The sequence below is a fragment of the Homalodisca vitripennis genome, chromosome 3 (assembly GCF_021130785.1).
Source record: "Homalodisca vitripennis isolate AUS2020 chromosome 3, UT_GWSS_2.1, whole genome shotgun sequence".
NCBI classification, from domain to species: domain Eukaryota; kingdom Metazoa; phylum Arthropoda; class Insecta; order Hemiptera; family Cicadellidae; genus Homalodisca; species Homalodisca vitripennis.
The window spans coordinates 195,224,966-195,237,280 of NC_060209.1; the positions used below are offsets into that span (position 1 = coordinate 195,224,966).

Consider the following 12,315-nt stretch of genomic DNA (forward strand, 5'->3'; position numbering starts at 1 on the left):
TGATTTCAGTTGTCAGAAAATCTACTTCTTCCAACTGAGCCGGAAAGACTATTTTTATAATATTAAGATTGCTAAAATAAATTAAATAAGTTTCATAACATTTCCTTGCCTTGTATTTTAAATGTTTCGAATACACCTGGCACTAGGATTATATACATATATTTTTTTTTGTTTTGTTTAAAACATCTGTCTAGTTTTTTACTATTAATTAATAGTATATACTAATACCTTATACAAATGTTTCCCTATACAATTTTGTGACAAAATTTGGCACAATATTTATTTATTGTCAATTTGATACCGCACTACCAGCTTACATATAAAAATGCTTCCATTATTGTTACTGATAAAAATATATTCACAAAAAAACTATAAAAATGTAAAATTTAAATTGTTTTCTTAATATGGGCCATATTAAGGGCCTTAAGTACACCAGATACTTATATATAACTAAGACATGTAAAATTCACATAAAATACAATATGATGAAGTTTTATCAGGATATTTAAAGTTTATGTTTTAAGTTATGTAGGATAATTTAAGTTAAGTAGAACCTTTTGATCGTAAAAATATTAAAGCAATTTTCAAGAAAATCGTACAAACTATTTAATTTGGCACTATGTGCTGAAGTCACAATGCATGTAAAGATATTTATTTGTCCGTACAAAAATTTGTAAACTTTTGACCGAATCTATATAATAAATACAACATTCAATAGTTCCAAACTAGATTATTGTCTTGTTTGTGGTACATGTATAGCAATAAATAAACTCTTTAAAAATCAAATAACAAACATTACAGAAGGGACATTAGCTAACAGACACTTTACTGTGATAAATTATTTAAATATTTTTGTCCCTGCTGATTTAGTACGTTCGATACAATCTATAATCAGTATTGGACTTTACTACTTATTTACAGTATAAAAACTATTTCCACACTAATATAAAACAAACTACCCCATGAGCTTCACAAAACTAGCTTATTCAGTAGGAAAATACTAAGTAATAACTGGTATTGTCAAATGCTTGAAAGTAGAGTTCCAAAATACTAATGTAACAATACTTACATTGTTAATACTTTAACAGGTGTTATGTGAAACAAGTCCTTTTGCTTCAGGTCGGAACATCTCCTGTCTGCGTTTGTTGCCATGAGATGCCATTTGGAATCCGAAGTACTGTTGGATAACGAAGGGCTTGGTAACTTCTCTTCTATTTCTTCCGTTATGATCAACTTATCTTCGTCCTCGTCGTCATCACATTCGTTATTTTCAGCAGGTTTCTCTTTCACATTGTCAATATCCGATTTGTTACTTTGAGTTACAGTGGTATTTTTTGGTATTTCGACCATTTCAGGTTTCCCAGCCGACTCTTTAGGCTTGCACGGGTGGACTTTGGACTGGTGCTTTTGCAGAAGAAAGTTACGTGTAAACGTGGCTTGGCAGTTTTTGCACTTGAAAGGTCTCTCGCCGGTGTGCACCAAGATGTGCCTTTTGAGATCGGTGGACCAACCGAACACTTTGGTGCAAAGATGGCAGGCGTACTTCTTCTTCCCTGGAGACTGCAGGGCGAGGTCTGTGGAGACGGGGTTTTCCGGTTTCGGAGCCAACTTTCTCAGTCCTTCGACCTTTCTCTCGATCTTCTTTGGTAACAACTGTTTACGACTAGCTACTTTTTTTGGACTACTGTTTGGGTTGGACTTGTCATCACTTTCCTCCATGGTGATCATGCAGAATTTTAGAGGACTGTATTCCTCCACTTTGGTGTCCGGTGAGGAGTCGGAGAGCTCATCTTGCTCCTCCTTGACATCGTCCTCTTGCTTGACACAAGATTCGAGTCGCTGTTGTAGATCGAACTTTGCCAACTTGCAGGACTGACTCGACTCGCTGCACGAGTCGGACGCAGACAGAGTGCTCTCATGACGACTCAGGCTTGACTCGGAGCCTGACTCGGCCTGGCTCACCTGTTCCCTGGGGAGGTGACGTTTCTTTTTGTGTCTGTCCTTGGCTTCCTTCTGAACATGATCAGCAAAATGTTGTAGCAACTTGAACGCAGATGTAAAGGTCGACTTACAATCACAGCACTGGAGGTTTAAATCTGAAAAAAGAAAATTAAAACTTACAGATGAGCAGAGGATGGGAAGGGTTAATTCTCTATTATTCTTTTATATACCTTATCCTTTACCCTTTCTCCTTGATACTTACGGTATGTATACTTACTAAGTATATTTACCTGTTCTAATTAAATTTTGTATGTGATTTAGCCATGGGAAACCTTTATAAAGGGACAGTTCAGTACTGTATTCATTTTTAATTCATACACAAAGCGGAAGAAGGAGGAATGGGTTATATTTTTAACAAACCTTTTTATGCAAGCAACGTTTAGTTCCATATTTCTCTATATTACCAAAAATACAAATAATATGCATAATTATGGCAAGCAAAGCCCTCGCCTGAGCGTGGCAGGAAACCATGACTCCAGCAGCACTGCACCTCTGACTAGGAACACTGCATGATAAAACAAAACTATTCTGGTTTGTCATTCAAATAGCGGCAGCCAAAAATGCTGAACATAGGAGCTGTGAGGAGCTTCTTAATCCTTAGTAAAATTTGCAAGGGAAGAAAATAACATAGAGCTTAAAAATTAGGTTAAAATAAAATATAGTATGATAGATATCATATACATATAAAAAAACTGAAATATACAAAGAAAAATTACTTTGACTGTAAAATTAGTAATTTAGAAAATGTTTTGAATACAACCTAAAAAGTTCTTAATAGAGACACCAAAAAGAATACATCATTCACTAATGAATGATCTTTTTTAATATTGACAGTAAATTTTATTTTAAGCACATCCATTGTCATTATTTTTAACAGTTTTTTTTTATACAGGTAATTAATGATCTATTGAGTGAATTTCACTCAACATAGTCAATGTCATCTCTTAGTTTTAATCTAACTTTAAGCTTTGACTGTTCATAATTGAAAAAATAGTTGCAACAACTAAGGATTGTTGGTTCTCTCAATAACAAATGGTCAAGTGGTTATGACGAAGTCCCTGTTGCTTTGTTGACATTTCTTAAGATCCCTTTAATGAAGCCCTTATTACAAGTGGATTAACTCTTTTTTTGTTTCTGGAATATTCTCAGAAAAGCTAAAAATCCCTAAAGTGATTCCAGTAATCAAAACCGTATTACCTACCGCAATTTACAATTCACGGGATTTTCAATTGTGTCATACATTTTAAACTGCTATTGTAAAACAACAAGGCGCAACAGTGACCTCTCACTGGCATGGCTGGATAGCCACTGAATGGAGAAATGCCCTGACATCAAAATGGCTGCGATAGTCCCGCCCCCTAGCGGCTACAGAGCGAAATGTAATCTACTTTCTGGATAGCCCTCATATTATTTTAATATCCCGTATTATAGAATGTGAATTTTGCAATTGGAGATTGACAGCCAAATGGTTGTTGGTCTGCTATTGCCTTCTAATAGCGTACAAGGCAATCATAGACTGCCCTTCTTTCATTTATTAAATTCCAGGCATGAGAAGACTTAGTAAAAACTACTAATAAACAACATTTAAATCCTTATTTATGGTACTGACATAACATTTTAGTTGTGACATAATAACAATGTTTTCAAGACATTTGCAAAAGCACCTGAATCTCTAAAACAGGCTTTGTGTTGCTTGGTCTATCAATCCGCATCACTATTTGGATATATTGTCATTTTTATAAAAACCTATTTTTAATCTAAAAATTACCATCCACCCCTAACCATAATAAAAACTTGAAGATAATAAAGATACATACATTTTAAAGAGGAAATAATATAAAACTACACATAGCGAGAGGTAAAAATCATTGTGCGTTTTTATTTACCACCTCACAGCTGATGTTCGCACATAGACACAGCAGCACATGATCAATAAATAACTTTGGCAATAAATCATAAATTTAACATACAGGGTGATTCATAAGATATCCAGAAACTGTGGGAGTTCATTCTACATGTAAAAATAATTTTAAAAAAGTTTATATATAAACATGGCTCCAGTATGCTTTATTAGCGAGTTCTGACTAGTGAAAGATTTTACCCAGATTTCAGCTCACAATTTCAAATCAGATCTTCATTGAAATTCGGGTAAGGTAGATTGAGGGGAATTCAATCATTTTTTATGTACAGAATATTAAGTAGTTTTTGAGAAATCCAGTGTCAAATACAAAAATGGGAGTAAAAAACACATATTTCATCTTTGAGCAACAACAATTTTGTTATTTCACCAAGAAACAACAGATCAAAATTCTTCAATCCAAAATTTTAGAACAATTTATTTTGAACGAAACGGTGTAAGTAAAATACACAAAAAGAGAGTAGATATTTGATTAAATGAATTTTTTACAATCTATCTAAATATTTTAATAGTATAAGCAAGGTTTTGATTTGGTTCGAGCCAGTAAACTTGTTTTGACATCATCATCACCAGAATTGTTTTAACGCTACAGTACCTCACCCTCTATTGTCCACACTGTTCATTTTTGGAAATAGTTCCAAAGTGACATGTCCTTCAGTTTGAGATAAAACCCATTACGAACACATCATCTGATGAAATTGAAACATTAAATCAAATCTAATTTATAAAATGTAAATACACAAAATAGTAAGTTTCAAAAAACAAAAATATCTGCTATAGGAAATTAGTTACATTTTTTAATCAGTAGTCACATAGGCATATGTAAATAAACAAATCATTTGATTAAACGATGAAACAAAATGTACGGTACAGAATGGGAACATCAGTGTAATTCTAGTTCTCTAAAAGTAATTAATTAGTAGTCAGTTATGTTGTACACTTGCCTGGATAACACTGCATGAGTGGATTCTTATGCAGTCTGGTAGCTTCACAGTTACACTTCTAGTAATTCCTAGAAATGAAACAAATCATCTAAAAAATCATTCTAATAAAAGTATGTTCTGCAGATATAACTATAATCTTTATGTATAAAAATCTCGTGTCACGATGTTTATTTACGCTAATCTATGAAACCTCTGAACCAATTTCAATGACATTTTGTAGATATTAATTATGGTATGGTAAAATTGAAAAGATGTTTTTAAGTTATCTCCATTTATAAATTTTACTTTTTTTATTGTAAATTTAAGATTTTTTTATACATAAAGGGTTGAATTAACTTCTAGAGCCTGTTAAATGTAATCAACTGTTCCATGGAAAATCATTTGACAGTACAACCATAAGTTTAATTAATTTAACCACATGGTCAATTTGTTTACATTTATAGACTTGAAAGCATTGAGTAAACTTGATAGCAACATCACATCTTATATCAACCTTTTCTGCAATACTGTCACAGTATAAGTAAGAAAATATCCTGATAAGAAAATTAAAATTTTATTAAAAATATACTTTTAACTCTGGATTTTAGCAAATGTTAAGTATGCAGTGCTTGGGTAGTAAGTACTGTAATGTTGATATAAAAGAAAAAGTTACTATCTAACTTTTACTGTATACTTAAAGTCTTATAAAACCCATCTTAGTTAACTTTTGACAGAAGTAAGCTCTGATTTGTGATATATTTTGTTCATCAGGAAACTAGGCAAAATCAACTATGGAACAAAAAATGCAAAGAGAGCACTGTAAATTACAATGGCCATAAATATACACTTTTTGACAGATTTTCTTGATTGTGGCAACAATGCAAATTCAACATTGGCGGCAGAAATTTAATTCACTCAAACCAGAAGTGTTCAAAGGCTATGAAATTGCAGACAAAGCCGCAGGTAACCAGATACCACAATATCATTCAAAGGCTTCAACCATTAACAAATCTCAAGGCCAGACCATGTCTGTTTGCAGCTTAGATTTAGAAAATCCATGTTTCACTCTTGGACAATTGTATGTTGCATGCTCATGTGTTGGCAAACCATCTAATTTATTTATATTAGCAAAAGACAGATTAAATAAAGATATTGTGCACCAAATAGCACTTAATTGAATTGAATACTCCTGCAAATGCCCCAAATGTGGGTATCTAGGTGGCGTAATTTTTGGTATAAATTAAATAATGGTTATAAATTAGAAAAACATAATTGTTTGGAGTAAGAATAAACTTTCTTATACCTGATCGATGAAATTTCGTCCATAAACATGTAAGCAACAAAAATTTTAGTATTACTTACTTATTATTTATTTATACTTGAATTTAATACAATATGTAATAATTAATTTGTACATAATCCTATAATAACAAACCACAGCGAAGAGTGGTAATTTTACGTTTAAATCATTACAATGGAACCGGTTTCACTGAAATAAACGGTTAACCGGGTTTTAACTGATCACAGGTCCACATTTAATCTAACCTTAGATCTAGTGTCCTGCCAGAAGTTGAAAATTTGTACTAGGTTTTGAATTGCTTACCCTATTATTTCAAAATGAAGTTACATACTGTTTACCTTCACTGTGAGGAATGTTGGTATATAGTGATTGCACATCAATAGTCACTAACATAACGTCATTTGGAAGTGGTTGTTTAATCTCAGTCTTTCAATGAAATGATACACATTCTTAAAGTAAGAGTTCAAACTTTTAACAAACAGCTGTAAAAGTTCATTTACGTAACTAGAAATTTATTCAATTGGGGATCCATAGCCAGAACAATAGGTCCCCCTGGAAGTGATCTGAAAAGTTTGTCAATGTAATTATTTTTAAGTTGATATGATTGCACCTCTGCGAAGAACAATCATATAATATTACTTAAAATCTGGTATAGCCAAGATACTCTAAATTTAATATACTTTCAGAAAATGTACAGTATAATGTTGTATTATCTTACCGAAGAATTCAATTCAGTTATTTATACTGTGGGACAAAAAAAGTGGGACAAGTTTTTAAATTGTTTTAACTGTGTAATATTTTATTTAAAATTAAATATTTCTACATTTCTCTTATCTGTAGTTGATTCCTCACATAATTGCTTCAAATCTATCCTGAAACATCTTGCTTACTTTATTAATATTGCTAACCTTATCATGAGTCTAAAATAATGTCTTCCTTATCAGCTCAGAAGTGAACTTTCAACCCCTTTGTGATCATTGCCTGCCTCAGTCTGTGTGTCTATCCATTACTGCAGGTCATTCCCAGCTTAGACAACAACAGAAAATGCCTCACCAACAGATTGTGCCAGAGCCGTTGCTCTAGTTGATAGTGGCTTAACATTGCGAGAAGTAGAAAACATCACGGGTTCCCTAGATCCAGCATAAGCAATGATCGTTTTGTTGTGTCAGTAAGTTTGCGAAATCGGTTCCGAACTTCTGTTGAAGTTCGTAATGAGCTTATGAGAGCCCGTGGAGTGAATGTATCCACACGAACAATTAGAAGAAGGTTACAGGAGGTGGGACTTGGAGCTTATCACCCAGCTACAGGTCCTAGGCTGCTCCCGCGCCACCCAAGAGCTCGTTTGGAGTTTGCTTGAACTCACGTAAATTGGACCGCAGAGCAGTGGAGCCTAATGCTGTGGACCGATGAGTCTTGGTTCTCCCTGAGATCACCAGACGGTCGTGAAAGAGTGTGGAGACGGGCTGGAGAGAGGTTTGCTCAATGTACAATATCGCCAAGAGAGTTTTGATGGTGGGTCCATAATGGTTTGGGGAGGAATTTCAAGAGAGGCTCACACTGAGCTTGTAATTGTTAAAAGAGGAACATTAAATGTTGAAAGGTATGTGGAAGAGGTTTTGTTAGAACATGTAGTGGTTTTTGCGGGATTTGTGGGTCCTAGATTCATGCTGATGCAAGATAATGCTCGTCCACACACCGCAAGGGTGGTGCAAAATTACTTACGTGAAGTTGGAATCGAAGTAATGGAATGGCCCGCACACAGCCCGGATCTTAATCCATTAGAACACATCTGGGATGTCATGGGAAGAGCAATTAGAAATCGTCGAGGTGAGTTACACTCTTTGCAACAGCTTGGCCAGGCCCTGCAGGAGGAGTGGAATAACTTGGACCAGGAGGTGATACGGGGCTTTAGGGCTTGATTGACAGCATCGGTCGCAGACTACAGGCAGTCATCAGAGCCCGAGGTGGAAACACAAGATACTAAAACGCCTTTGGACTACTCCAAGTTCAAGAAAAAATCATTCTAACCATTTAATTTCTTTCTCCTTTTTTTGAATTTTAAGTTTTTTTAGGAATTAACTTGTAATTACGAATAAATCTTTGTACATTGTTCTTCGTTTGTTTCAGAAATATGCAAAGAACACTTTTCAATTTGGTTTTTGGTTTTACATCGATAATAACATTAAAAGATTGAAAAATATTGAGTGTCCCACTTTTTTTGTCCCTCAGTGTATAAGGCAAACACCATTTTACAAAACTTGTTCGTGAATTAAATACTAAAATAAAATGTTTATAATAGTTTGCATCAAATTTTGAATATAAATTACTGGTTCAACAGTGAAGAAAAACTTTAATGTTAGATCACAACTTGACTCGAAACAGTACAAAGAAGACAATCGTTACTATGAGTACAACTTTTTCAATCATTCACAACAAATTTAATTTTCACAAGTATCAAAGTTAAATATGAAATTAATTAATGACCAGAGTGGTAAAATACAAGTTTCAAATTATTAACTGATGCTTTTTTGTCCTCTAGAACAAAACAATGCAAGATTTCAAGGGGTGTAAATGACAAAAAACAAAGTTATAGAACTAAAAGTGGAACAATTTTTTTCACACAGAATATATTATTTCTCGCATTGGTCGTTGCTGACATCAGCCGTTGAGCCATCTTTGAATATGTAAATAAAATTATACTGCAATAACAAATTTTGACTCAAATAAACATTTTCTGTACTTTAGAACTTTTGAAAAAAGTTCATATATCATGCTGACACGAGTAGTTTCAGCCAACAGGCTACAGCAGCACCAAAGGTACTGCCCATGCTGATGGTGACAAACGAAAAACAGCCCTCAAGGTGGTACCTATCACAAACAGATCAAATTTTAGAGGGGCTGATCCACAAGTGCTTCCGGCCATTACTGCGAGCTAGGAAACGCAACTTGACAAAACAAACAAATATTGTAAATCCAGCAGAACCATAACTTCCTACTATCTTGTAAGAAAAGTAATTTCACTTTGAATGTTCTACAACTTCATTATTTGTCATTTTCATCCCCTTAAACCCTCTATTATTTGTTCAGGAGGACGATTGCAATAGGTTAATAAAACGAATCAATACTGGTGTGGATAACAAAAATTTGAAAGTAATGCAAACAAATTTAATTAAACTTTCTACAAATGAATAAATTATGTAAAAAAACAAACAATAATGAGCAAAACTATGTAACCATATCTACCTAATTTTGTATGTATGTATAATCTATTTGCGAACAACCTGGTAACTTCTAATCACATAATAATAATGATAACTTTAGTGTTTAGACACTATCTTTTTAACAGTTTTTCGTACTGAGAGCTAAAAAAATCTATATTACTAGAAAGAATAGACTTTATTTAACTCGCTATGAAAATTACATGTTATTATGACAATTGGTTTTTGTTTTTTTCCTCTCGAAAAAAGTGATGTAGACAAGGTGGCAACTCTGTCCCCATCTACTATTTGTTATTAGACTATACATATGTATGTGTTATAAATTTATAAAGTTAAAGTCGACCTTAATGAGTGCTCATGTGATCTGAGCTTGAATTTAGGTACTATTTCGACGGTTTTTTGGGAGGCTGAAAACAAGGACCCAACTATCTTGACGTAATTTTTACAGTACCTAAGTTAAATAGTCTGTTATTTTTAATAATGTAGTCTTTTTAAGGTTCCTCGGTAAGAAAAACTGTTCCTATAGTAGTGGGCTACAGATAATACCAAAAATATATTTTCCTGATTTAAACAACACAAAATTATATGAGGAACTCATACTCTCCACTATGAAAAAACACGATAAGCAATTTAAAGAAAGGATTTATAAATTATCTTCAGAATATTTTAACAGATCAAGTAATCCACACTCAACAAAGGCATTGCAGATTGCACTAGTTTAGATTTACTAACACAAACTAATCATAGATATTTTTGCATTATGTAACAATTTAGGTTTACTGATAAAACACAATTGGCTAATAAACAAGTTAAGCAAATTCCTAAGTAATATTAATTATTATATTTGAAGTTGGATTACGTGTAATGATAAGTTGGCTAAACTAACTTAAGCACTTGTTTCCAACAACACTAGTTTACTGTTGTGAACTAGGCCTATAATACATTTGATGAAATCAGATACAATTTAGAATGTTTTGGCTATTCCAAAATTTAAAGAGCCAATATTATGTGATCAATCAGCTGCAGTATAGTAAGTGGCCACCACCACAATAGAATCAAATTATCATCTAAAATATCTAAACTAGCTCATATCAAAAAAGTATTCTGATTAAATTATAGTTGTTTACGATTAATAATTGCCAGCTCCTTTTAATGTAACTTATCATAAACAATATTGTTGTTCTAAATAAATTCAATAATTTATTGGTATTTGAGTAATGGCCGCAGGTAAAATGGGGGTGTAATGTGTTATTTATGACACAAAGTGTTAGGGACACGTTTATCATTTACAATAGTAAAAAGCAACTAAATGCTATATTTTTTTGGTTTAATTTTATAAATATACATAGCCTAGATAATTGTTTATTCATTATTATTACTATTTTGAAATACCTATAACATAATTTGGTTTGACATTTTGGTTTCAGTAGTTTAGTCATGAACATCGATGGTTTGATTGTGGTGGTGGCCACTTATTATACTGCAGTCAGCCAAATAAAATAAATCACAGAAATACTTATTCTTACTGTAGTCTTGACTAAATGAATTGTCATGGAGTTGTTGATTTTCACTAGTTCAAAACAGGCTAGTGTCAGACTGGCATAATTGTTTTACTCAAAATCAAACTTTTTAAGCTTATGTCAAATGAAAGAAATGGATTCATGGTGGGCTCCTTGGACACTTTTAAATGAACAAATAGGTGTAGGCTTTCATAATAAGTGTCTTACACATGTTATGTAATTGGACAAATAAAGATTGAATTGCACTGTAACACTACCACTTAGTAGTATGCTCAGATCAACATTATTTATGTGATGGCAACTTGAAGGGTTAATGTGCCCAGTAAATCCAAGAACAAATATTTCCCTATGAGGCCTAGGTTATTCTCAACAAATACTGCATGCCTAATCAATAATGACAAGGACATACATCTACAATTTCATAAGACCTAATAAACCACAATAATAAACAATATCATCCTTTGCTTTGGATTTGTATGTAGCTTGGAACATTTTACATACACCAGACTCAATACATAGGTTAATAACTTTTTAATGTACACAGCTAAATAACAATGATTGTTTTGGTTTTATCAGACGTATACTAGCCATAATACTTTTACTGGATTTTTAAAATCTTCATTACATTCTATGACACAGAAGTCAATGTTTTAAAAATCAACTCTATCAATCAGGGAAAGGGCTTTCGGTGTTTTAGGGATTCTCACTAAGGTACTTGTGAACAGGGTCAAATGAAGACTAAATATGTGTAGATTGAAACCCTCAACATACGATTAACCGGTATTATTCTAGAGAAATAACCCTTGATTCTTCCACAAATAACTACTAAACTCACCTTCATCACGTTAAGACTATCTCACCTTCCTCCTACGGTCACTTCACGTTCACTTCATTATTCTGTAGTCTGCTTTTGTTGATTTTTTTAACAAGTTCTGATATTTTAATTGACTGATAAAGCAAAATTCAATGTGGCCAACCGTGCAATACAAATATTATAGTAATTATTTTGCCCCTGTTCTATGCACACGAATCAAGTAACTAGTTCTAATAGAAGTAAATAGTAAAAAGTTTAAAATGTTTGTCATTGAATTGAATTGAAGGCTGCGTTGTATGGCTATGGTGTGACAATAACTAGATGATGAGTAGATAAATTAATAGCAATAAATATTGAAAAAATTAGTGATAAGTAAAATAAAACTACAATGTGTTTAGGCGATATAATTAATTGAAATATGTACGTGTAATTTATTAAGTTGTTACAACGTGCTACACTTTGAACCGAAGTCTATATTATAGGTCTTATTGTAAGAAAATTTAAAAAAAATGAACAAAAAATTTAAAACTGGTTTAATGTACACTGCCTTTCTAAGCCCATATAAGCCAAATAGGTCAATATTTGATAAGTAGTTGTTAGTAGCCAGCCTTAGTTTCAGGT

The 12,315-nt window shown here is 32.9% G+C and overlaps 1 protein-coding gene across 1 annotated transcript; it reads right to left on the reverse strand.

Moving 5' to 3' along the window:
• Positions 1–593: 593 nt before the first annotated feature.
• On the reverse strand, positions 594–11,960 carry LOC124357975 (zinc finger protein Xfin-like). The gene is made up of 3 exons (XM_046810146.1): positions 11,716–11,960; positions 4,864–4,931; positions 594–2,096 (listed from the first exon to the last, which is right to left on the reverse strand). The coding sequence occupies exons 2-3, from the start codon at positions 4,877–4,879 to the stop codon at positions 1,066–1,068; spliced, it is 1,047 nt and encodes a 348-aa protein (XP_046666102.1). The 5' UTR covers positions 4,880–4,931; positions 11,716–11,960; the 3' UTR covers positions 594–1,065.
• Between the last annotated feature and the right edge of the window lie 355 nt (positions 11,961–12,315).